The sequence below is a fragment of the Peromyscus maniculatus genome, chromosome 1, assembly GCF_049852395.1.
Source record: "Peromyscus maniculatus bairdii isolate BWxNUB_F1_BW_parent chromosome 1, HU_Pman_BW_mat_3.1, whole genome shotgun sequence".
NCBI classification, from domain to species: domain Eukaryota; kingdom Metazoa; phylum Chordata; class Mammalia; order Rodentia; family Cricetidae; genus Peromyscus; species Peromyscus maniculatus.
The window spans coordinates 173,765,404-173,792,943 of record NC_134852.1 but is presented as its reverse complement, the minus strand read 5'-3'; the positions used below and the strand labels follow the sequence as shown (position 1 = coordinate 173,792,943).

The 27,540-nt window shown below is 43.0% G+C and overlaps 1 protein-coding gene across 4 annotated transcripts in view; it reads right to left on the bottom strand.

The window, feature by feature from the left end:
- Cemip2 (cell migration inducing hyaluronidase 2) overlaps positions 1-27,540 on the bottom strand; it is an 81,868-nt gene that overhangs the window by 42,345 nt on the left and 11,983 nt on the right. For all 4 annotated transcript variants that reach the window (XM_016003880.3, XM_076561196.1, XM_042261784.2 and 1 more), the window contains 10 exons: positions 24,748-25,090; positions 20,412-20,552; positions 19,450-20,011; positions 14,527-14,696; positions 8,707-8,895; positions 6,922-7,091; positions 4,169-4,378; positions 3,704-3,909; positions 3,495-3,564; positions 387-515 (listed from right to left, as the gene is read on the bottom strand). In XM_016003880.3, the coding sequence (XP_015859366.1) occupies positions 387-515; positions 3,495-3,564; positions 3,704-3,909; positions 4,169-4,378; positions 6,922-7,091; positions 8,707-8,895; positions 14,527-14,696; positions 19,450-20,011; positions 20,412-20,552; positions 24,748-25,078 (2,178 nt within the window). In that variant the 5' untranslated portion in view covers positions 25,079-25,090. The remainder of the gene's footprint in view (positions 1-386; positions 516-3,494; positions 3,565-3,703; positions 3,910-4,168; positions 4,379-6,921; positions 7,092-8,706; positions 8,896-14,526; positions 14,697-19,449; positions 20,012-20,411; positions 20,553-24,747; positions 25,091-27,540) is intronic.

Below are 27,540 nucleotides of genomic sequence, written 5' to 3'. Positions count from 1 at the left end.
CACGACACTGAAGACAGGAAGGTGGGAAAGAGGGCAGGTGGGCGGGCGGGCAGGCAGATGGGTGGGCAGGCAGGTGGGCGGGCGGACAGGCAGGCAGCAAGAGACAAGAGAGAGGAGGACTAATCAGTGAGTCTATGATGGATTTACACAGATCGTATGTGCAAGTGTGTGCTGTGTCTTGGGAGGATGTGACTAGACTAGCCCTTACCAGATGTTGGCCCTAGGTTAGGAATCCCAGCCACCAGAACCCTGAGCCAAGTGAGCAGCTGCTCATCATAAATTCCTCCATCTGTACTACTCTGTCACAGGAAGCAGGAAGAGGAAGGCCCGATTGCAGCAGTGGATCTACCCTGTGCATCCCATGACTTCAAAAGCCAGAGGCCTACCTTAAAATTTGAATGAACCCTGTTGTTATAAAATATTCCTAGTGGAGTGAGTTCCGGTTTCTCCAGGAGCTGCATCCCACTGGATTCCCCAGTGGGTTCCTTGTGGAAAAGGTACCATATTCCAGCATCCTACAAACAAAAGGGCAAGGTCATTAAAAACACTATCTCTAAATTTTTTTTAAATGTATAAAATAACAGGTTTTGTTATGACATTTTCATACGAATGGATCACTACGCCTCGCTCATATTTATCCCATCCACCTCTGGCCCACCCCCAAGCTCCTGCTCCTCTCTGCTTAGATATTATATACACAGACACACACGTACATATGTACAATCCAGATTCTTTCTATGAAGAAAATGATGTGGTATTTCTCTTTCCTCCGTGTTTCCCTTCCTTGTCCCCACCCCCCATCCCATAATAGACTTCCTCCTGACCCTTGCAGTCCTGGTTTCATGTCATCTATACACATATTTGTATTATATCTGAATTCTGAATATACAACATTGTCCTTTCATACATGTAAAGCCTCAGTTTTTATGAAGCCACCACATGAAAGAGCCTCATGAAATACTCCGTAACAAATGCTTTCCATTGTTTTAAGAATTGAGTGCAAAAAGTTGCCCACATTATATAGCATCCCCCGAGCAGTTATATCTGCTTATTTTTCAAAGCAAATACAATTTTGCTTGCAGGATTGGACAAAAGACATAGTTGGCAAGGACCCAAATCCAGCTTTCCCATCGTTCCATGTCTACAGTGTTATGCAGATGGAGAACTCTGCTTGCCTTCTGGATGCCCGGGACAGCAGAGCCTTTGAGCAATGTGGTTTTTCATGTTTACCTCCAAACCTGATCAATAGATGAGTCATGCCTATTAAACAACTGTCTGCTGGCAGACAGAGCTCACTGGCTTCTTTCAAACAACTCCAATGCCCTTCCTGTTCTCGGGCAAGTTTGTGCCAACGTGGGGGAGAAAACGCCACATGTATGAATCAGGGTGCTGTCTCCCAGTGTGGACCCTGTCTGTTTTACTGAAGGACTACTGGCCCTAATAGCAGAACAGTTTAAAAGTTTCTGACATAAAGTGAGACATGAAAACAGAAATAAAAGTTCTTATTAACTCCATTCCCATTTTTTAAAATTTTGTAACTGAATTAATAATTAGCTCAAAGTGAAGGATAAATTCACACTCTGGAACATTGATAAAACAGCTTTTTTACTTAAACATACAGCATAAAAAGATATTGGCTTAAATTCAGCAGTGTTTATTTAGTGCCCACTAAGTGCTTATGTATAGTAAGACTACTGTTAAGTAATTAACAATCTAATGGGGGAGAGGGGGAGGGGGCAGAGAATTAAAATATGACATATATAGTATCCTGTTAGTTGTTACTAAAGTCCTTTAGGGACACAGAGGAAACACAAAATGTGGAAAGTATACACACCTACACACCCAAATGACTATAATGTCAACATTTTTCCATGATGGAAGTTTACAAATGGGTCTTAATAAAACAAACTATTATGAAAAAACCGTTGGTCACCTCAACATTTTGGATGTGATTCAGATAGCAGAAGAAAATATAACGGGACTGGAGAAAAGGCTTGAGACTGCACCCCTGCAAGCGGAGGGCAAAGCCACCCGTCCCAAGACGCCATGGGTGTGGGGGATGAGGGGTGTGCAGGCACACAGCAGCTGTTCACTGTTAGACACTGTCATGTCTAAGCAGGTAATGACAGCTTTGTCAAAGGCAATGGTGAGGTGTAATGAAATGGTTTCGCCTATTCTGGGAGCAGAAGGCCCTGACAAATGCTATTTTTACTGAAGCAATTTTTCTAGAGAAGATAAAAAATTCAAGAGTGACCAGAAGAACATGCATGAGACACGTTCATTATTCTTGCTCAAGATCGGGAGAGCGGCTCACAGCCTTGCCCCAGGCTCTTTATGGGCTATTCACAACAGCTCTCCTCTGTGGTCCTAGCTGCTGGCAAAGCTAAGAGGAAGCAGCACTCTGGCTGCTGACTTAAAGCAGGCCAGGCTTGTCTCTCTGTCCTAACTCCAATAAGAAATGCTAAGCACAAACCCACACAAGCTCCTCAGATACTTGGAGAATGAATGAACTGAAATATGAAATCATCGAATGTCCAGTGTCTGCCCAGGCAAAAGGCAATCTTCAAATGTCAGAGCCTTTCAAGTTCCATTTCATGTTTTAAGGACATCACATGTTTTAAGGTGCAGGTACAGCGGTTACACTGCATCCTGGTTTGCTCAAGGAAATGTTCTCTCCAGCTCCTCTCTTACATACATCTCAGAAATGATGTTCCACATTTCTGTCCTCTTCAACATGTTGAACAACTGTGATGTGTATATATGGATATTTACATGTTACTGAATGTTCACAGACCTACATGGTAATTTTCAGTCCAGTTACAGTTTTGATAGTTTCATTAAAAATTCATTTATATAAATTAGTAATTTTGAACTACATTCAACTATAAGGATAACTTACCCCATGTTTATCCATGGGACAATTCCTACCATTTAAAAATAATGTTTTTTTTCTCCTAGAAATTGTTCTCCTGTATGTATATGTGCCTATTTGTCTGTCTTAAACAAATCATAGCTAAGATTTTAGCTGCTTTATCAAGATAGCCCTAAATGTAACTAACCCCTGCATTTACCAAAAAGATGTGTACATTGGTCATAATGACACAGTATTCTACATACTGACTCATTCCTATAAAGACATGGAAAAGGTTTTCCTTTTCATGAGCACTAGTGTTGGAAGTGATATGTTGCTTGTTCACCAAAGACGTATACACGAGAAGTCAGAAAAATCACATCTAACACACTACCAATCCATCCTGGAGACGGCATTCCCCTAGAGGCCAGCTCACCTCTGTCCTTTCATTTGTTGTCTGTCTCTAGACAGAAGTTCCTAACTGCCAAGGACTTAGAGAAATGGCAGAACCACCCCAGTTAGCTCGCTCTCAATCAGACAAGCAGCACCAGGAAACAGTATCGGGCTTTCACCACAAACATCACACCCATATAAGAGCCAGAGCAGCCACAAGCATGAAGATACCCAAAAGAGTGTGATTTACCTGGGAGCCTGCAGCTGCATTATTGATCAGATGGTTGTTGGGATGAGCAATCCAGAAAGTTGAAACAGCCCTGCAAGGAAGGCATTGTTGAAGGTGACTAAAAAATTCTTCACAAAAAAACCCTGACCACTAAAATCTCCCCAACAACAGCTTCCCCAAAAGTCAAAGGCCCTGACCATCACACAACTCCCTGTCCACTAATTACTCACATACAGTCTGTAGTAGGCACAGGAATGTAGTTTCCAAACACTCCATCACGCATGATGGTGCACATGGAGCTGTTCCTGTCCGTGGGGAGGAGAGTTCCTGGCTTGGTAAGAAGCCCCAGGTTATGGAACAATATATTTCTCTGTTCAACACCATCTTCCAAAAAGAAGCAATGACCTAAGGTGTCGAATCCAATGGTGTCTTTGATCTGCAGGAAAGTAGGTGCATAATGTCATTGGATACAGACTGCTTGGGGCTTCTGTGAAAAGTGATCACATAAGACAATTTAGGTGATTAACCAAAAAGACAGGCTTCTACAGACAGAAAGACAGAATCTCCAGTAAGAGCAGGTTGAAGCACAGCATGTGGTCAAACTATTTACTGGTGTAAAATGGAGGAATCCTGAGAATCAAGAGTTAACATGTCAAAACAACGATTGCATGTCAGCACAATGGGAGGCTACTTACCAGCAAGCCATTGGTCCCGTGCACAGTGATGCACCTTGAAAAACTATGATGAATCGACAGGCCATCCACAGACGTGGGCTGTCTGTACCCTCCTTTAGAATCTACGTCTCCGCACAGGTGAAAATGTACAGGGTAACGTCCCAGGTGCTGCTGGCCCATGTGTTTTAATTCCACATAAGAAAGATGGACTGAAGTAAAATTCTTCTCTATCTACAAGACAAAATACTCCAAATCAAGTGGAATCTTTTTTAGGACAGGAAAGAAGCAATACGTATGTGTGTGTGTGTGTGTATTATATTAATTATATATTATATTATATTATATTATATTATATTATATTATATTATATTATATTATATTATATTACATTACTGAAAGGGAAGATGTCTATAGAGGAAACATCTTACACTTTGGGGGTTGGGAAAATGGATGCGTTGGCAGAAGGTCTGCCATGCAAACGCAAGGGCTTGAGTCCAATCTCCAGCCCCGTGTAAAGAGCTAAGGCCCAGTGGTAACTGTGATCCCAGTACTGGGGAGGCAGATACGGGCAGATTCATGGGGCTTGCTGGTCAGCCACTCGAGCCTAAGTGGTGAGTCCTGGGTCCCAATGAGACCTTATCTCAAAATCAAGGTGGACAACTCCTGAGGGACAACCCTCAAGGATGACTTCTGACTTCTACATACATGTAACACACACACACACACACACACACACACACACACACACACACACACACCTGCACCCCCCCACACACACACATTTACCAATAAAATGAAATAAGCATATTTCTTTTCCTTTTGTGTTTCACCAGAGCCTCACTTAATAACTCAGCACTTTAGATGCTAGGGATGTAGCTCAGTGGTAGTGTTTGATTGCCTTGTGGGGGCCCCCAGCTTGATTCCCAGTACTGTGAAAGGAAAAACAATAGAAAACACTTCTTTATCCAGGTGCATGTTTCCAAGAGCCATGGGACTAACTTCTAATCAGAGAGAAGGAAAAATGAAACAAGGAGAATCACAAACTGCTTTCCGGGGCTGGGGTGGGACAAGGTAGGATAGGGAGTTTGGGGCTGGAGCTGGGTTTCATTCCTCAGACAAGGCCTAGCTATGTAGTCCTGGCTGGCCTGGCCCTCAGTATGTAGCTCAGGCTGGCCTCATCATCATCCTTACCGGAATCCTTCTACCTCAGCCTAGCAAGCCCCGGGATGACAAGGTGCACACCACCACACCTGCCTGTGTATTCTGTTCAAGTACACGGAAGACTCAACAGTGTCAGTAAGGCTGCAACATTAGAAAGCCACTGCCGAACTAAACAGATCAGAATCTGAAGCCGTACGTCATCCCCATAACCGTAGACCGTCCTCCACAGTGAAAAAGATCCAAGTTCTAACTTCAGTATATGGTGACTGCTAAATGCACTCATAATGAAGCCAAGATAATCATTAAATTAGACCAGAGGCTGTCTATATTTTGGCCATTCAGAGTCTTATTTTTTTTCATCTCTATATTCTCCACCACAGCTGGATAGCTACTAAATTTCTAAATCTGTACCAGTGTTCAGTTTGTGAAAGCTCTCTTTAAAAATTCCCCTATGGGAAGAAACTCCCCATGATACAAAGTTGGAGCACTCTTCAAGCACTGGGTTTTCCAATCACATAACTGAAAATAAGGCAGTAACGCTGCACCAGCATTTCTGAAGCCACAGATTCAGAAGCAAAGCTAATAACCAAAGGCCACCCAGCACAGAAAGAGAGCTCAGACACACACAGCCAAATGTGGATCAGACCCAACGACTGGGCACACAGAATACCGTCTACCACATGGCAGCTGCTTGTTTTTCTCCAGAATCAAAATCTGCACTCAATAACTTTTACAGAACCAGATTTTGATTGTGCACATTAGTACTGTCGACCCTTTAGTAGTATCTGGTTCTTCTGAGGCCAAGAGATTCTGAGAAATTGCAGGCATGGGATCAAGATCATCATGGTATTCTCTGTGTGACTGGGTTCTTCCTGATGCATAGAGATGATAATTCTTCACAGAATAATTCTTAATGGATGAACTACAGTCCAGGCTACCTAAAGGCACAACTTTCTTTTTATTTATTCGTGTGTGTGTGTGTGTGTGTGTGTGTGTGTGTGTGTGTGACAGAAAAGAGAGAGAGAGACAAAGAGAGACAGAGACAGACAGACAGAGAGAAACAGGGTCTCACACAGCCCAGTCCAATATAGTAGGCAAAGCTAGCTTTGAACTCCTTGATGCTCCTGGTTCAGCCTCCCAAGTTCTGAGATTACAGGTATATACACCTTGCTCCCTTTTATGTTTTTGTTTTTTTTTTTTCTTTTTTTTTGGTTTTTCGAGACAGGGTTTCTCTGTGTAGCTTTGTGCCTTTCCTGGAACTCACTCTGTAGACCAGGCTGGCCTCAAACTCACAGAGATCCGCCTGGCTCTGCCTCCCGAGTGCTGGGATTAAAGGCGTGCGCCACCATCGCCCGGCTTCCCTTTTATGTTTATTTGGTTTTGTTTTTAAACATTTTCTAATATTTAAAAAAAAATTACAATGTCTTTTTAATATCCATATATATGAATAACACACACACCCACAACACACACACACACACACACACACACACACACACACACACACACACAACCTCTACCTAACTCTGCCACTCAAAATTCCTTAGCAACTCAAAAATTTCTTAGTACTTAGCTACTAGGTTTCAAAGATGTCATCAAACCCTTTTGCCCACCATCACATGTCCTCCAAAGGTGTCATTTTCGAAGAACTGGCATTGGTTTTCAGCATAGCACGAGTCCTCCATTTCTCCTTGGATCACAATGTTCCGGGTGAGGATTCCAACCTCAGCTCTCATGTCTATCCCGTCTATGATCTCACCAACATGCAGGTACTGGGGGGTCTCTGGTGATGTGCAGGAAGGAAGGACAATGTCAGAACAAAGAAAATGTGAAACCACCCAGAAAAGCACTCTCCATGATTTGACAATCCCAGGACATTATCTAACAGCTCAGGATGACAGACTCCCAGAAGCAGGGGTCTTAAAGACTGTCAATCCACCTGCCCACCCAAAGCCAGAGCTCCTGCTGCGGCTGGCTCCACCCTCTGTAGCTCAGCCCTCCCGTAGTGAGCACTAAAGCCGAGGGACTGGCCTAACACTGTCTCCCTAGTTTCTGCCCTTATCCTGCAGCCACCCGAAGGACATATGAAGAACCAAATGCCAGGGAATCTTAGAAATAAATGTTTCTGTAGCTCTTGCTATGGCATGTCACATTGTGCTTCTACTTCAAAGTATGTGACCAGCATTTGCATCCTAGCCAGTGGAGATGGCCATCTTTTTTTCCCTGCTTACTGTCTTTTAAATAGCTACCTTTCCTGGAAGTTTACAAGCCATTTCAAAGAAGTTTGTTTTCTCCCCCTGATGTTTTTCAGGAAGGAGTGTGGGACTTTCCACAGATAGTGATGACTTGGGAATTTCCTTTTATTTTTCCTATGTGTCTAGTATTATGAAAAGAAGGAAAAGTAGAAAACTGAACAAACATGGGGGGGGGTGGATACCAACTCTAAACGAAGACTTTTACTTAACATTCTACTTATTCTTTTTTTAAAGCACAAAAATTTCAAACGTCAACATCCTTTACTCAAATACAAGCAAGTACTTCTTGAAGGGCACCTGCAGCTTCTGCTTTGCGGCCTCACAGTGTAATCGTGAGGACAGAAACAGGAAAGCAACATGAAGAAAACAGTGTGCTAAAGCCCACAAGGGGAACACAAGGGGCTTTGGGCAGGACCAGTGAGGAGCAGAGGACGAGGAGGAGTGAGCACCCGGCGGACGGTAGCATTTCTTTCCACTCACAGCTCACGGGAAGAATCTCGTTGCAAACTGCTCTCTTCCAAAAACTGGACTATTCACAATTACAGTAGGAGATAAAAATCTAATCAAAATAGCTTATTTGGTCCATTTTAAATATGACTAAGGATCTCTTTTCTTTTTTAGTCAAGCAAGTAGGAATTCAAAAAATACTTTCTTCACTTAAGAAAGGCCAATATTAAACACCAGGAAGTAGTGGTACACGCCTGTAATCCAGCATCCGAGCACTCAGGAGGCAGAGGCAGGTGGATCTCTATGAGTTGGAGGCCAGCCTGGTCTACAGAATGACAGTCCTAGTCTTCCAGGACAGCCAGGACTACAGAAAAAAACCAAAAAAAAAAAAAAAAAAAAAAAAAAAGGTCTAATATTAAAAATTAATTAGTTGTTAGTCGAGTTCAGAAAACCGGTTTGCCTAGTTCTCATCTTTTCCTTTATCAAGGAAATGGAGACAGAGGAGCACTGATCACCTGCTCTGTCTCACCAGTGGCGGGAACACTGCCTGTAAGGGCAGCGTTCTATGCACCACCCTCTATAAACGCACACTAAGATCAATGTCCATGCTGATACGGGGTGAGCAGGAGAAAAGACTGCAGGAATCAGAGGCCGAGAAAAGAGTGTGTTTCCAGAGTAGAGGGAGGAGTCCGGTACCTTTAACTTTGACCTGAAAACGGCTGCACTCCGGGCATGGGAGCAGAGTGAACTCCTCGGCTTGGTACATGGAATAGTCGGTGCTGGCAACCACAATTCGGTCTCCAGCTTCCCAGCTGCTAACATCGTCCAACAGGTGAAGCTTGGCTCCATCTGCAATCTCCACCCGGAAACCAGAAAGAGATATTCCTAAACAAATAAGCAAACAAACAGGCATCAAGAGAAGTGTTTTCTTAAATAAATAAATATGTGTCTCTGAGTTACAAATCAAAAACTAAAATAAATACAATTCAATGATTTTTTTTTTCTCTAATGCTAATCATTTGTCTCTGAATAATAAAAATAAGAAGATATAGATTCTGGCCCCCAGAAGGAAGAGAGCCCATACACTACCAGCCATGATACAAATGTTACATCAGGCCGGGCGGTGGTGGCGCACGCCTTTAATCCCAGCACTCGGGAGGCAGAGCCAGGTGGATCTCTGTGAGTTCGAGGCCAGCCTGGTCTCCAAAGCGAGATCCAGGAAAGGCACAAAGCTACACAAAGAAACCCTGTCTCGAAAAACCAAAAAAAAAAAAAAAAAATGTTATATCAGTAAACCTTCTTTAAAAGTCTGAAGATTCTCAGTGCTGGTGTCCTTTGCTCACTTTATCTCAGCACAAAAACTGCTGCCACCCCCAAAATACTCACCTATACCAGGAACACATCACACATGAACAGAAGTGGCCAGACATAGAATAGGTCTGAAATAAATGGCCAGTGGCTTTATTTGGTCCAAGTCATCAGAAGAGACAGGACATTGGTACACAGACCCTCTTTCTGCTAGGAAAGAAAGTAAACTGCAAAACAGTTCATTTCTGTGCTTTGTGCACACTTTAATCATTTCTTTTTAAAAATTTATTAACAATGAAATCTATTTTTCCAAGTTCTAGAGACTGTAAGGTCCAAGGTCCGGGCACCAACAAAGTCAGCAAAGGCTGGCCTCCTCGTGAATGCCAGCTTTTCTCTTGGTTCTACATAGTGGAAGGGCAACCATATTCTGCATTCTTTGCCTAGGAGGAGTTTCCACTCTTGTTCACCAAACAAATTACTATCTACCCTGTTGTTGGAGGTTTTTGCTCTTTTGGGGGCCCGTCACCCAGCTCCCAAATAAATCACACACAGAGGCTTATTATTACTTATGAATGCCCGGCCTTAGCTTGGCTTAGTTCTAGCAAGGTTTTTTTATTTTATCTTATCCTGTCTACCTTTTGCCTCTGGGCTTTTCCTGTTCTCTTACTTCTGTAAATCTTACTCTGACTCTGTGTCTTGCTGTGTAGCTAGGTGGTTGGCCCCTGGAGTCCTTCTCCTTCTCTGGCTCCTAAATCTTAGCTCCCTCCTCCCAGATTTCTCCTATATATTCTCTCTGCTTGCCAGCCTCACCTATCCTTTCTCCTGCCTTGCTATTGGCCAGTTTTTAATTAGACCATTGGGTGTTTTACACAGGCACAATAACACAGCTTCACAGAGTTAAACAAATACAACATAAACAAAAGTAACATACCTTAAAATAATATTCTACTACCCTACCCCATTTATAAAATGCTGGGAAATTGCTGGGGAGGAAGCTCAGTGAGTAGAACGCCAGTCTAGCACACAAACTGTGCCTGGATTTGGTCTCCCAGCACCTCAAACTGAGCTCACAAGAAGTCTTTAAAGACTTCTGCACCATCCTTGCTGGAAGTAACCTCTGCTCTGGGCCTGAGAAAACATTGGCAGTTTCTATACCTTTCTCATCTTTGCAAGGGGTATCAATGAAGGCGGCAGGGTAACCTCCTTCATGTATTCACCACTCTTTCTTCTTCACAGTATAGGTTACTGATGTTTGCCAAATGGATAAATATAGCCTGTTTGATACACTGTGACCTAGGAGTACACAACTGTAACCTTTCTATCTTAGCTCCTTTGGAGGATGACATATTGTAAATGATGGAACCTTCTGACTACTAATAGGTGGTATGAAAATTTGAATGAGGATGGCTCATATATCTGAATACTTGGTTCCCAGTTGAGGAACTGTCAGGGAAGAATTAGGAGGTGTGGAGGAGGTATGTCACAGGTTTTGAGATTGCAAAGGTCCATGCCATTATTACCAGTTGGCTCTCTCTGCTTCATGGTTGTCTCAAGATGTGAACTCTCAGCTACTGCTCCCACCTGCTGCTGCGTTCCCACCAGGATGCTCAGGGACTCTAACCCTCTGAAACTGTAAACCCCAGAGTAATGCTTTACTTTTATAAATGCTGCTGTGCTCCAGGATGGTCATGGAGTCTAACCCTCTGAAACTGTAAGCCCCAAAGTAATGCTTTAACCTCTATGAAGTTGCCTTGGCCATGGTGGTTTATCAAAACAATAAAAAGGTGGTTAAGACAGGTGGTCTTTCCAAACACTGCCTCTGAAAGTCAAAGCTGATTCCTAATCACGCAGAGACAAACCCAAGTGCTAATCCAGTGTCTCTCTAGCTTACACTTTGGTTTGCTGCATACAGTGCAGTGTTGAAGCCTTTACTGTTCCTACAATATCTGTGATTCTAAAAAATGCCATGAGCAAAAAGCTGATCTTGGGGAAATGTGAACAGAATCAAAGACAGCTACTTTACAAAAGTCAATAGACGAGAAAGATTCATGTTGAATAAATGCTTCTCCAGCATCATCTTAACTAGCAAGATGTTGCTGACTCTAATGAACTAAAGAGTAGGTCTACTTGAGTTGGGAGAAGAAAAAGACAAATGTTGGCAAGAAACAAGAACAATATGGATAGTCTCACAGTCTTAGTCAATTGCCCAGATAAAACCTAACCTGGCCAAGTCATGAAGTCTGTTACTGGAGACTAATCTGCCTTGCCTGCCTATTTTATGCAAAGTACACATGTGTACACATATATGCAAACATAAACATACACATAAGTATCTAGTAAACCTGGAGTGCATTCTCAGTATGTTCCCTGGACTCACATTTCCTAAGATAAATAACTCCAGCAATTATAATAAATTTTATTTATAAGATTTTGTTTACAAATGAAAATGTTATAAACAAGAAATGTTTATTTATAACATGTCTTCATTTTCATATAATATATCCTTCCAAAAATAGAAATAGGCAACTTAAAAAAAGATCATCAGAAATCCTACCACAAATCACTACTCCAAATTTAAGGTTTTATTAAAATAAAATACTCCATTAAAAGGAACAATGAGGAAATTTTCAATTTTTTTCACATTAATTTCAATTCTTTTTTTCCAAGATAACGATACTACATAAATTTTGATTTGAAAAGTCCTTAGAATTTATTTCTCTTAAAACAATAAAAGTCAGAAAGGTCTTGGGAACACTTTAGTGTTTGTTAACTTCTCACTTTTTTCTAGGCTGAGGAGAAAATCTTGCCTATGATAATCTCCTCCTGGCACTCCTCACTGAAGTCTAAAAGGAAGTGAGTTCAGTCTCCTGCTTCCTAGGGAGAATTTCCACCCCTTCCGGAAAGCAGGAGTCACTGAGGACATCAGCCCATGGCAGATGTCAGGAGTTCCCACTTTCAGAAGTGAGCAGCCAATATGATGTGGAAATTAAGGTCCCTACGCAGGAGAAACTGACTCAACCCCTGGTGCAGTCGCCTCCAGCCTGGAACTTTCCTGGAGACAGGACTATTGAACACATACAGGACCAAACTGTAGAGCTGGTACTTAACACCTCTGCTACTGAGGCCGGAAGCCGGGCTTGGTCCAGCTTCTCCACCCATCATAGAGACCACGTCCTCTCTTAAACCCACATTGCTCAGAAGCAATATGGGAGAAGTTCTTGTCACATCTCGGACATTCCGTTTATTTGGCTTTTTAATATTTTATTTATTTTTCTTTTATGTGTATAGGTGTCTTGACTGCATGTATGTCTACGCACCACATGCTCTATGCACCACATGCATGCAGTGTCCACAGAGGCCAGAAGAGACCACGTCAGATTCTGTGGAACTGGCATTGCAGACAGTTCTAAATTGCAGGTGGGTGCCAGGAACTGAACACAGCTCCTCTGGAAGATTACCAGTTCTTTTAACCACCGAGCCATCTCTCTAGCCCCCATTTATTTGCTCTAAAACAGAACACTGTGCTCAATCACAATCATACAAAAGATTTTGTTATAACCCGAGTCATGTTTGTGGCAGCATCAGTACACATTCAGGGCTTGCATGTACTATGCTAAAACTTCAAATTTGATATGTATGGCATCCCTACCTAGTGTTTCTCTTCTTATCCTCATTCTTCAAATGAGAAGACTGAGGTTAGGAAGTGAATCCCACGTCTATGATCAAAAGGAAGTAAAAGAACCAGGATAGGATCCCAGGCACTCTATCAACAACAGTCCGAATTCATGAAAAATTAACTGGGTTTCTACACAGATGAGAAGACCTGGGTAACTGCAGATACAGTAAGTACCTCTTAATTTTGCTCAGCTCACATTCATTTCATACCTCACTTGCTTAGAAGAGGCAGGTATTGAAAAAACAAAGACAGGAAGGAGCCAATCCACAACTAATGCGAGAAAAGCCCTGGCAGCAAACAGGGAAATTAAGAAATCCCACAAAGCCAGACACTCCCTAAATACCCAATGCAAAGCATTAGTCAAACAAATCAGAGCAGCCTGGACTACACAATGAGTGATAGGCAAGCCTGGCTACAGAGTGAGAAGCTGTTTAAAGAACAAGGTTTTAAGGATTACAATACAAACTTATATTGAAGAAAATTTAGCCAGAAAGATGGCTCAGCAGGAAAAAGCACTCGCCATCACACCTGGTGACTGAGGTTGATCCCTGGGTCCCACAGGGTAGAAGAGAACCAATCCTCAGCTGTTTTCTGACCTCCACATGCATGCTGTACGTGCACTGTGCACACACATGTGCATAATAAATAAACAAATGCAATAAAAAATTAAAGAATTCAGATAACTCTTTGGGAGCCTAAGAGATGGGGCTCAGCAGTTAAAAGCACTTGTTGATCTTGTAGAAAACCCGGGTTCAGTTCCCAGCACCCACATGGCAGCTCACAACTACCCTACCCGTAACTCCAGGTTCAGGAGATCTGATGCCCTCTCTGGCCTCCTCAGTCATTGGGTACACACACATGTGGTACACATACACACAGGCATTCACACAACCACATAAAATAGGAACAAATAAATCTTTGTTTTTTAAAAATAACTGATTAAGAAAACAGGTTAGGGGCTGGAGAGATGGCTCAGTGGTTAAGAGCATTGGCTGTTCTTCCAAAGGATCCGAGTTCAATTCCCAGCACCCACAATGGCAGCTCACAATTGTCTATAGCTCCAGTTCCAGGGGATCTGGCATCCTCACACAGACATACATGCGGGCAAAACACCAATGCATATAAAATAAAAATAAATTAAAAAAAAAAAAGAAAAGAAAACAGGTTAAAAATGGAAAGGAGGAGTACACGTAAAATTTAAACATCCTAGAATAGCTTCTTCTTCGGGAAAACCAGAAGGCAGGTGTCTGTAGAACTCATCAAGCTGACACATGATCAACTACCACACTACTTAGACACTATGACTCAGGATCAAGAACACAGTCCAAGGAGGGCTGCCGAAACTAAAATAGATCAGCAGCTAGTCCAGACTTCCCGAGTCTACAAGATTCACGTTTAGTAGGGAAATCAGCTCCAACTCTGACTGGCTGACAACCCTGCCAAGACAGACTGATGTTTGAACAGTAACACCCTACAGCCATCTGTCACAGTACTTACCCGTGTCTCACAGAGTTCAAACCCCCTTTGCCTACCTTCAATCCATTCACTATAGGCCGTCACGGAGAACTTCTGACCATCCAAGGTATAAAATTCTCCTTGAGCCAGGGCCTTCCCGCCAGTACTATGGTTTTCATAGTTTCTCACGGATTCATTGCAGGAAGAACTTCCACCATCAATGACACCAACTAAAGCCCAAGCTTGCCTATAAGGAAAACAGCAAGCACATCTGGTCATTTGTCACAGAAATGACCCAAGCCCCAGACATGGATATAGTGGGAGGCTGGTTTTCAACATCTGTATTTCATTTCTCACTTTTCCCATGAGGCTGCAGTTTCTAGGCTTTTGCTGAAGTAACTGACGTCACAGAAGCAAATGCACCTGATTTTCAAAAACTTGTTTTTCCAGCTCACTCACAGGTAAAACAGCAATGACTAAGGCATCAGTTAATCATGGACTTCCTTCCTGGACAGACGGACAGACACACACACACACACACACACACACACACACACACACACACACACACACACACACGAGCATGTGTCATGCTAGACATAAATCCCTTGCTATCTCCTAAAAAGACTGCCATCTGCTCCCTTGTAGTGTTTGCTGGTTGTTTTTGTTTTTGAGACAGGGTCTTGGGTAACCGAGGCTGGTGCTGAATTATACAGTTGGGAGAATGATCTTAAATTCCTGACCCTCTTGCCTCCGTGACCAAAGTGCGGGGACCGCCATCACACTTGACTTCTCAATTTGTTTTATTTTTTTTGTTTGGTTGCTTTCATGATATTTCTAGGCATGGAACTCATGGCCTGGAGGCTTTAAAAGTTAATGCTGGGGGGTCTGGGAACCTGGATGTTCAAGTAGATCAACACTGAGTTAACAGTAGCTCTCAAGCCTTAGCATCAGAATGACTTGAGGGAAGAACTCTTAAATCAGATCACTGTCCCACTCCCCCCCCCCCCCCACGGCCTGAGAATCAGAGGATCAAAGAATCTGCATGTCTAGCAAATTTCCCGGTGATGCCAAATGATGCTCCTAACCATGCCCTGAGAACACTTAGGGTCTAGGGAGAGGGCTCAGTCAGTAGAGATCCTGCTGGAAAAGCATAAAGACCTAAGTTCAGATTCTTACCACCTCATAAAAGGCAGGGTCCCGTGGCACACATCTGTGATCCCACTGTTACAGAGGCAGACACAGGCAGATCTCTACAGCTTACTGGCTAGTTACCCTAGGCAAATCTATGAAGTCCAGGTTCAGTGGAAGGTCCTGTCTCAAAATATGAGGTGGAAAGTGATTGAGGGAGACACTAGAGGTTGTTCAAGGGCCTACACACACACACACACACACACACACACACACACACACACACACACACACACCTTATTTAGAGGTCACAGTTTACAACAGTAGTTACCACTCTTTTGACTGTTGTCCTACCCTTTGAAAACCTGATCTAAGACACCCTGGGCATTAGCAGTTTTTAGGAACAGTGGAGAATCACTGAGTTTGAAGTTTCTAAATATCCTTAAAGCCACAGAATTGCTATCCAACAAATTTTCAATTTTACAAACGATTACCTGTAGAAAGCAATGTGTTTTTAAAATGCCATCTGACTTCCACAATAACAAATATTTAATGGACTCGCCCCAGCTTGTATCCAAAGTTAGTCAAAGAAAAAACGTATAGCAACAAAAGCCAGGAAACTTGCCTTAAGCCCCCTGGTTCAAACATGAAAAGAAAAATGTGAACTTCATACTTTGAGGAAAAAAAAATACTAAATGTAATCTATGCCAGACAGATGGCTAGATACTCAGAGAAAAAGTGCACTAAAGCCAGCCTTCAGCCTTCCAAGTCCCACAGCTGCCCCCGTGAGGATTAGGGGCTGAGAACCAGTCAGAGCTGTTTATATCCCTTGATACAGCAGAAAGGATCAAACAAAGACTGTCTCAACTATTATCTCCCAGCAGAGAGGAGAGGAAGAATGTCAGAGGCTCCTTTCCTGCCCAGAACTGCTTCAGCAACTATAAAACAATGTTCTGTTCTATTAACATTATCTCAAGAACACTCCCACTTCCTCCTCCACTTGTGGGAAATTTCAATGCCCTAGAACACAATCTTCAAGGGGTGCCTGCTTCTGTACACTGGAGATAATGCCAACACCATGGAAGGCTGGTGAACACCATTCTAACATCTCCATTAACCGAGCAGGGATATTTTAAAGGGAATTTAGAGAGCAGTTCAGTAGAGGGAAGAAGCAAAGCCAGGACAGTTATGGCGACACAAGACCAGAAGCAGTGATGACACAGAGGAACACAAGCTGTCACTGCTGCCACTGCCACACCAGGAAACAGAGGAGGTGCTCTGGTTTGGATCTTCAGTGTTCCCCCAAAGGCCCAACATGTTGGAGGCTTGTTTTCCAGCCAACGGGGCTATTCAAGGGTAGTTGAACCTTTAAGAGATGGTGGGGAGAGGGGGGTTGGGGTGGCCAGGTAAGGGCTGTAGAGAAGTTAAGAGCACTGGAGGAACAGTCTTAAGTACCCTGCACCTATAGGAAGCAGCTCACAACCTAGCTCCGTGGGATCTGACACCCTCTTTGGGCCTCTGGGGACACGGACATGGAAACGAACACAGACACATACCTGGGGATAGACACACACACACACACACACACACACACACACACACACACACACACGCGCGCGCGCGCGCGCGCGCGCACACGCACACACGCACGTATACACGTGCACGTGTCACTGGGGACATGCCCTGGCATGGCTTCATGCACCCCAGGGCCCCTCTTCTCACTCTGCATCCTAGGCATCATGGGGTAAGCAGCTTTACGCACTATCATCACTGTGATTTCTCTGCCTTGCCACAGGCCTAAAGCCACAGGGCCAAGGGACCATGGACTGAAATCTGTCAAACTGTGAGCCAAAAGTAAGCTCTCCTTCTAAGTTAGTGAATGTCTTAGATATTTTGTCATAGTTACTGAAAGTTGACTAACACATTAGGCATCTAACTTTGCCAAAATATGTTTCTACTCCTTGGTCTACGCATTATAGGAATGGGTGCACATGCACATCAGTAAATGGGTAAAGAAACACTTACAGAAACACATCTGATAGTAGGTTCAAGTTGGAAAGCCATTCTGCTATCCACAGTAAACAAACTGTAGTATACTCATTCATAGAAAATAAACAATAGGGTAAGCTGGGCATGGTGGCACATGCCTTTAATCCCAGCCCTTGGGAGGCAGAGGCAGGCAGGCATGAGTTCAAGGCCAGCCTGGTCTACAAAGTGAGTTCCAGGAGAGTCAGAGCTACACAAAGAGACCCTGTATTGGAAAACAAGAAATAAATAAATAAGTAAATAAATAAATAAATAGGTAGATAAATAGATGAATAAATAAAACAATGATGTAAAAAAAAAAGGCCAGCCCTATGTGTAGCAATATGAACAGAACTCATGTGAGCAAGAATAGCCAGACACAAACTATTTAGTCTGCCACCATTTATATGAAGCTTAGAAGAGGACTAACCTAACCCTTAGTGTGCTCTCTACTTCAGGGGAATGCTTATCTTTGGAGAGGAAGGAGATTAGAGCCTAGCAGTGGTGGTCGGAAGGAATGCTAACAAGGTTTTGTTTCTTGGCCTGGGTGGTGACTACATGAGATCGCCTTGTAAACTACCATTAAGCTGTGTTTTCTTATTTTAGCACTTCTCCATTTGTGTGTTATCAGAGTAAACCCTCTGAGGCTTTGCTCCTGATAGCCTGTGTCTAGACAGCCATTCTCTGCTACCTAGACAGCACACCCCTCAAGTCCTGAAGGCCTCTTGCCCCTGCAGCATGCCTAGTATTTCCCCAGGCCAGCTTTTGGCTGTTGGTTTTCCTTCTTGTGTTTTGGCATCTCATAAGAAAAAGTGAATAAGAAGCAATTCAAGATGATAGCAGACCTCTTTCCTTCACTAACATCATCTTCAACAGTTTCTGTGAACAACACTGTGCCTAGGAGAATCTAAGTGGGTCATTTCAGTGCGCAGTTTCGAGACCCCTATTTCTGTCACTGTAAACATTTCCCAATGTTCCTAAGAACATTCAGCAGAATTACAACTTCAGGCTTGCTTTCTCTCTCTCTCTCTCTCTCTCTCTCTCTCTCTCTCTCTCTCTCTCTCTCTCTCTCTCCTTCTTTCCTTCCTTCCTCCCTTCCTTCCTCCCTTCCTTCCTTCCTTCCTTCCTAATTAAATGGTGAGCCAGTCACTTCCCTCAGCCTCCAGACAGTATTAGGAAATCAAGGGTGATTAGTAGAGAATTAGTAGCGATAACTTCTGTATGAATGATTAGCTTAGCTCTCCAACTTTTGGCTGCCTCTCCTATGCCAGAATTCGACAGAACTGAGCCAATGAAGCAAGTGGAATCAAAATAGCATGTAAAGGATTCCAGTCATATTATCATGCAAAAAATTCCAAAAGAGAAAGAAAAAGAGACCTAAGCCTGCCTACCCCTTAGGGCTTTTATGACAGGCTTTCCATGGAACTGTGCCCTAACCTCTCAGCTGCTCAGTTGTCTCAATTAGCCTAGGCCTCAAGCATCTTCAGTCTTATTATGTTCAGAAGGTAATGGTAAGAGGAAGTCTCTTCAGAAGCAAATTATCTTCATTCTCCCGAGTGTTTTTCAGAACCTCATCTCTGTGTTTTCCACTGGCCTTAAAGACAATTCACAAAGAGCTTCATAAATCAAAGCCAAGACTGTTCTTCTGTGTACCACATCTAGTAGTTTAAAACATGGTGCAAAGAAGAGGCAGTCTGCTGCACCCATAGGAAAGGTCTTCCGGAGTGGCCATGCAGCCAGCTAAATCAGCAGCAGCTGTCTGTGGTTCTCTGCCCACCTTCTCTGCTTTCACAGGATACAAACTCCACCGCAGAGCTGGGAAGGGAGGAACAAGGTCTACCTACCTGTAGCCCAGCCCTTGGATCAGCTTACTTCCCAACCGGTCCTGGATCATCTGGATCGTTCCCTGCAACAGGCTCTTGACTGCGGAATCGCCAACAGCAATAGCTACAATCCGACCGGGATCCTGAGCTCTCAAAAATTCCTGAAGTCGCCGGCTCTCATTGTGGTACTCGTGGGTATCAAACTTCTCATATTCCAAAACTCTGGCTGTGTCTTGGTCAATGACCCTCACATTAAGGCCCCGGGAAAAGTCCTTTTCAAAGACATAGGAGCCAAAGGGCAAGCCTGAGGAATGCAGAGTCCTTGCCAGCATCGTCCATGATGTCCTCCGTGCCCCATGTAACTCCAGTATCCCACCAGCCTCCACGCCAATAAACTTTTTGCCAAATGTTGGCATACTTTCACCTTCATCTGACTTGCCATACAAGGTAATTGTCGCTTTGGATCTATAGCGACATTTTTCTGCTCCAATATGAAGCGCCCCACCATCCTGGATCAGGATGTAACGAGTCCTCAAGGTAACGTTTCTGGATCCATCTTTATCATCCCCAAACACAAGCAGTCCTGCAAGGAACAACACTACTTGAACCTTTAGAACTATGTTCAGACTAGCAGCTGTGGGTCACTGGGGATGGGCCAAGGCCCCCAGGCTCCAATCCCAGCTGTTTCCTGGCTGCCATCATGATGTGAGCAGGTGTGAGCTCCTCAGAGGAAAACGCACCAGTCTTCATGCCTCCCCTGCCATTGTGAACGGCACCCTCTGGACCTCTGAGCCCAAATATACTCTCTTAAGGCACTCCTGTTAGCACTTAATCCCAGCAACAAGAAAAAATTGTGCATCCCTTTGTCTTTTGTCTTTCTTTTTTTGAACAAAATCTACTACAGCTATTCTATATGAAGAACAGCAATGACGCCCACATCACAGAGCATCCCTGGGGCTCCCACAGACCGGGACGTCACCTACCTCCATCCTGAATGACTATAGAATTCACTGTAGCATCTGAGGTCAGGCGGAACATATCCCCCTCCTTGATAACAACGTGTTTTGCAGAATCTTGTCCTGGATCCCAGTTCCTGAGACGAGGGTTTTGATCTGGACAATTCTCTACAAAACAACACAACCCTGATGTAGAATCCAATCCAACAAAGTGCAAGAAAACCACATGACCAGCCAAGGCCAAGAATTGCTGTCATTGAGTACAGATCTGCATGGAAAGTGCAGAGACACTGATCTCCTGTCCCTGAAATGGAAATCCCACCCGTTCCCAAAAAGAAGAGGTATGATTTCTTTACTTCAATATATTAAATTAAAAAAAAAGTTAGCACAAAACTAAGTCATCACCTGGTTTAGGCCAAACTTCACAAGATAAAAATGAAGTTCCCCTGACTACCTACTTTGGAAATAACAGTAAGAATAAATTTCTTTTGGACCCACACTATAAAGATATTTTAGAAAAGAAAATAATAGGCTGGCAACGGAGTTCACTGGCTAGCTTATCATGCCTGAGGTCCTGGATTTAATTCCCATAATTTCAGCCAAACAGACACATTCATTCTCTCTTTCTCCACCCCCCCCCCAAAACCTGGACTAATGAAACAGAAACTGCAAAAATTTCTAACATGCATGTTAGATATTCAAAAGTTTCTTCCTAAACACAGAGAATCAGAAAGTAGGCAGCAAGAGCACCTCTTTCCCCACATGGACACTATGGACACTTCCTCATCAAAACAACAGAATGCAAGGGGCTAAAACCATGACCTCTCATTTTCAGAGATGAGGAAACTGCAGAGCGGAGAAGCCCAAACAAAGATCAGTTAGCGAGTGCAGTGATGTGGAAGCTTCCTGAAGAAATGAGTGAGGTCCGTTAACTTGCAGTCTTCCTAACCAGAAGTGTGGCTTATCTCCTGAATAGTAGATAATAAAATGGCTGCTGTTTATGTATGAAATACTTCTAGGGGAAAGAAAATCATAGCTTCACTTTTGATCAGTTAACAACTCAAGATTTGCCAGAGATCATTTTGTCCACTCTACAGCAGACACTGTGAATTTTGTAAACTATAGATGGGGGCGGGCATATTTCTGCAGGTCTATAAACCAGCCTGGGAGAAAAGCCATCATGTTTGAAATAAATAAATGACAAATAATGTGGTTCTCAGTTTAGGTTCAAGTGTCCTCGGACAATGGAAGAAAAAGCTGGGGGTCCAGAGGTAGCTTCACAGACTCAGACCCCAAAGGGTGGAACTTAGTACTTAAGTAGGAGGAGCATGAAGGGGAGACAACAACACACGAAATGTTGGGGCTGGGAGGCGGAACAATGAACAACGCTTCAGAGAGTGGACCGCTCTCAGAGTCTGGGATCTCAGCACCCACATTAGCTCACAATCGCCTGTAACTACAGTTCTGAGGGATCCGACCTGCTCTTCCGGCCTCTGTGATTAACCCACACATGTGGCATTCCCTCACACAAATACACACACACACACACACACACACACACACACACACACACACACACACACATAAGCATAAATTAAAAACAATAAAAATAAACCTATTTCAAAATATATATATGTATATATATATATATATATATATATATATATATATATATATATATTCCTTCCATCCTCACCATCCTCGTCCATTACTCAAGTCAGCTGTATTTAAATTAAGCACCTGTGTTTAAATTAAGCAAAGGTAGGAATGAAAGGCATATGCTTGAGGACAACAAGGAGAAATACTGTGCCGAGGCTGAAGGCTCATGGTGATAGTGGAGACTCAGATAAAGAAGAAAGCACTCTAAACTCGCCTTTGAACCTGCACATCCAATGCTGTAATCGTCCCATTTCTCAGTGCTTAAGTGGCCTATGCTGCCACTCTGAAGTGACAGCAACTAGAATTCAATTAGTCTCACTAAGGCCTTGGCAATTATTTGATGAGATTATTTTTCTCATACCAGATCCATAATTACTATTTAACTCTTCACACAATTCATTCTAAACCATTATACTAAAGGCAATCCTTGGAAATGGTGGGGGAGCTCAGTGGTAGAATGCTTGTTTAGAACAGAAAAAGCCCATAGTTCAACCCCGAGCACTACAAAAAAATAAGATGACTTTTCTTCAACCTCCCTATTTTCTCATAAAACGTAGAGCTGGAATTCTCCAGAGTGTTAGGTAAGAAGCAAATGTCACATGTCACAAGCTACTGAGAAGGAATTCCAATCTGTGGAGACCTGAAGTCCATTGTAAGAGTTACGAAATTCCTCTTCATTGCTTGTAATCAATTCCTAGAGAGCACACTCTATCACCCAAAAAAGTTCCCAGAGTTGTTCCTTCCAGTAAAATATTCTTCAAAGAGAAAATGTAGGATGTGCAGAAATCATTAAAAATCAACTCGCCAGCCCCATCTCCTAGGCACATTCATAAGAGAAAAAGCCACAGTGAGGCTGACCATAAAACACTCCAGCACACTAGATCTTCCCAGCGATCATCTCCACTTGTACTGCCAACATGTGGGACTAACGAGCACTGACTCCAGGACCCACATCTGCAGCCTCGTGTTTTAGATGGACTAAGAAAATCCCAAGGAAAGCCACAGATTGCAGCTCTGATTTCCCACTAGTCTGGCATCCCGCTCCTGACGATTATTTGGAAAATGTGAATCAGAACTTGGTTATTGTGTTTGGAACTTGGAATAGAAAGTCAGTACTGCAGGCAAGGGAAATCAATGTTATAAATTCCCAGTGTGGCCAACTGGCTTGGCCAGCAAAGATGTGGACAGGCTCCTCTCTCTTACCCCTGTTTATTCTTTTAGAAATGTTGGTAACTACTTCCTCCAGGACTTTAAATTGACACAATCCCTAAAGTACCCTGAAAACCAAAATAAAATAACATTTGTAAGTTTTACAAAGGGCAAAGGGGGCCTCAACTGTTACACTATTATATCCAGTCAAGGAGGCTGCTCCTCAGGCAAAAACCTGTAGTAGACTTTGCTCAAAAAAAAAGAAAAAAAGACAAAGGAGTACTCAACTCAGGTAGTAATGGTCTGGTCCTCTATGTCACAGCCCTGGGGCCTCTGAGTTTTACACCATTCCATGGGCATTTCTATGAAGCTGCTGCTACTGTTTACTGAAAACATATTGAAGTTGACGGGCAACATGTTTCTCCAAAACCAATCAAAATAAATTTATTATCATTAAATAAATTCATTCTCGCTCTCTCTCTCTCTCTCTCTCTCTCTCTCTCTCTCTCTCTCTCTCTCTCTCTCGTGTGTGTGTGTGTGTGTGTGTGTGTGTGTACATGTACGCGCGCGCCTAAAGATCAGGGAGTAATCCAGAGAATCACCCCTCAGTCAGGCTAGGCTGGCTCCATTCAGAGTCAGGAATCTTTCTGGTCCCACCTTCCCAGTGCTGGATTACAAACACATGTGAACATACCAAGTTTTGTTTTTTTAAGACCTTTTTTTTTTTTTAATTTTTATTTATGTGTGTTTGTTTGTGAATGTATGTCATGTGTATGCAGGAGTCCAACGAAACCAGAAGAAGGTATGGCATCCCCTAGAGCTCAACGTGGTTGTGGACCACTGTCCTACCCCTTGTAGGTTTTGGGAACAAAACTCAGATCCTCACCAACTGAATTACCTCCTCAGCACTGATCATTAAATTTCTGACCTGACTTGTTGACAAACAAATGTCATTTAAGAAATGAAAATTCCCTATATGACATTTAGCTATGAACAGAATGGGTGGGACTGGACAAACGTATCAACTCACACACACAGATAGACGTTTCTTTTAAGGATACACTCCATAACTCAAAAGAATTTTACACTGTTTATCAAGCCTGTTTCATATCACAAAACAGTTTCTCTTTTAGTCACCTGTTGGTTTTTTAAAATGAAGTCCATTTTATCACTATATGTATGACCAAATAAACATATTTCAATCCAGAACTCACAGCTCCCACAAAGTACAATCCTGCACTCCCACAAATTAGTAAAAAGCATTTTAAGAGATGCTCCAAGAACAACTTGAACCCTGAGACACAATGAGGAGCCAAAAATGCTAAGAAAGCCAAGCCTTCCCATTTAGTTTCCCACAGATTCCTCAAACTGCTCTCATTCACAAGACGTTACACCTCATCCTACCTGTGGATTAGGTCGTTAGAGCCAGCCTAAGCAACACAAGGTTTTTTTCTTTAAAAAAAAAGGTATTCTACTTCCTCTCCTTAGCTCTTCTTTTAGACTATGCTCTCTCTATGTGCACGCACACACATGTGCATGGGCACACAGTACATACCATCTGGAGCATATTTTGAGGATATTCCCAAAATGACTGCAAGCGCCACAAAAAAGGAGAAGCTGGTTATCGCGAAGCAGATGAAGGTGTTCTTGTGCCGCTTCTGCTTCCGGTTCTCCCTGGACGTTTGCTGCTCCTCTGAGGAGAAAGCAAAGGTTGCTGGGGCTTCTTGGCTGGTGGAGGTCAATTTGGCTGAAGCGTGGTTCTTTGGAGGAGGAGGAGGACGTAAGGGAACCACCTTGCCGGGAACATAGCCGGGTGAGCGATGGCCGTTTCCGTTTTGAGGTTGCAGGAAGGCAGGGGAGTGTCCCCTGGAACCAGCGGCATACATGATACCTTGTCACTGTGAAAAGGAAGAGAAGGTTTTACACTGTAATGGCTTTAAAACTTTGTTTTGAGACAGGGTTCTGTGGACCAGGGTGGGCTAGAACTTAATATGTAACCCTCAAACAAATCTACAAGGAGGCACCATTATCCCCATTTTGTTCATGAAAAAGCTGAGCCCTAGAAAGAGATTCACGCTGGCCCAGGCACCTGCTCTAAAGATTGGCCTCTTAACAGTTTGTGAGGGCATAATCAGAACCTAACAGCCCTCAAATAGCATGTTAATCTCTGGAATCTTCCATGAATAAGTTCAGCCGACTAACCATATGGGAATTTTTTTTTTAGCTGAGAAAAACTGTCACACACAAAGGCCCTCCTCTCTATGTTCATTATAGTCAGCACTAAGAACAAGTTGGGGATGAAACTGTTAATTTGGGGGGGGGGCAGGAGGGAAAGAATACAGAAGGGAAGGGGGAGGAAGGGAAGAGCCAGCTAGTTCTACCATATAATGTCTTGCTACGGTAACTGTTGATAACTATGATGTGCATAACAGCTTCAGAATTATGACACCCAACCTCATCCATTATATTCTTTCCTTAACAACCAGAGCATCCCAAGTCACCTGGCTTCATCCAATACCCTCACAATAAATTTCCCATGCCTACTACCAAATAAAGAAGAACTTAGTTGTGCAGGGAGCCACCAAATGGCTCCCAACAATCAGCAAACCCATTAAACATAAAAGGGCCCACTAGTAAGTATTTCCAGGACCCAAATGACATGGAAATGAGTGGGGAGCACAAAGGAAGTCTAATCAGGAATTGGTCATGAGTTTACATGAGGCAAAGACCATTATCCGAGTCAGTGTCTGTCAAAATGACTCGGTCTCTGGGGCTCGATGTGTGAATAAAAGCCATTGTTTAGATGAGGCTTAAAGTCATTATTTAGTTGAAGCTTACACTTAAGACAAAGAAAAAACACCGCCATCCAAGGTGCTCTTGAAGAAACTGCTGGATGTACCACGCAGCAGACTCAAACAACGAACACAGCCAAGCAGAGTGGGACAAGGAGAAAAAAAAGCCGTCCATTAACAAAGAAAGGGATAGAGACAATGTTTCTGAGTGCCAGGTTCACTGGGAGGGGACACAACTGTCATGGTCTGCTGTGAAAGGGGCGGGGTCGATGCCCCTGGAGCTTCAATCCTTCCGCTTCATTGTCTCAGGGTGAGAAGGCTATCGTTATTTATCAAGCTGAAGAGCCCTTTTGGGGGATAATGTTTCACACCAGATGTAGCCACAAAAAATAAAAAATAAAATAAAAAGCAGTGAGAGGCTCCGGGGAATCACCAATCCACTGGAAATAACAGGCTAACATGTTCTCAATGTCACAAAATGGCAACTTCACATGAAAACTCGGAAGGCATCTGCCATAAATGAATCCATTAGCCCACTGGCTGAGAACTAAAAACGAGCTACCATTCTTGTCCTCAAAAGAGAAATAGTACTTCCATGATATTTTAGAATAAACAACGCAAAAAAAAAATCTTATTTTCAATTCATAAAAATCATTAAAATTGTAAAACAAACATGTTTCCTTCAGGTTTCATTTCACATTGATGGATTTACTCTAGACATGGTACTATGAATACATTACTTTAAAAAATATTGATTGCCACTTAGGGATCTAAATTATTCATGAAAACGATGTCTCACGAATTCAGGGGCAGCGGTGCTGACACCGTCTTCAGAGGAACGCCAGGGATCAGACAAAAGCTTCGCAGCATCCTCAAGGCATCTAGCTCCCAAACTCAGTTTTAAATCACTTGCTTGGAAGATAAGGCAAAATTCAGCCAGGAAATACTGCCAAAATGTGTTCAGCCTCCCAAACCCTCAACAATAGCTATTTAATCCTGAAAATCCTGTATCGAAAAGGCACTGAAGTTTCCTCGGGTATTCCAGCTTCAGTGTGAGCATCAGGCGCAGTCTGGGTTTTACTGGAGCAAATATTTTTAAGTCATCATATAAGTAAATACTCATAAGATAATTATTTCAAGGACTTGTGAAATATCATCAAACACCAAAAAATTAAGGTTTAAAAACTGTGGAATAAACATCTGATCTCTACATGAAAGACTTGGGTATTCCCATTGTGGATGGCTTGCTTATTTCAGGGGCTGTGCTATGCCGTAGTAGCCTTTAAAAATGTACAGGTGTGTGTATGTGTGTGTTCCAAGTATAATAGGGCACATAATTTCTCCATGTATATATACACGTGCACACACACACACACACACACACACACACACACACACTGGAAGGAAAAGGGGTGGGTAAAAATCTGTCTGATTTTGTGTTAAGTTTGGTCCCAGAAAGTCTGTTAAACTACAGATTTCTCTATTTTTCTCTCTCTTCACATCTCTCCTCTCTCTCCCCATCTTTTCTCCCTGTACCCCCCACTCCCCACAGGAAT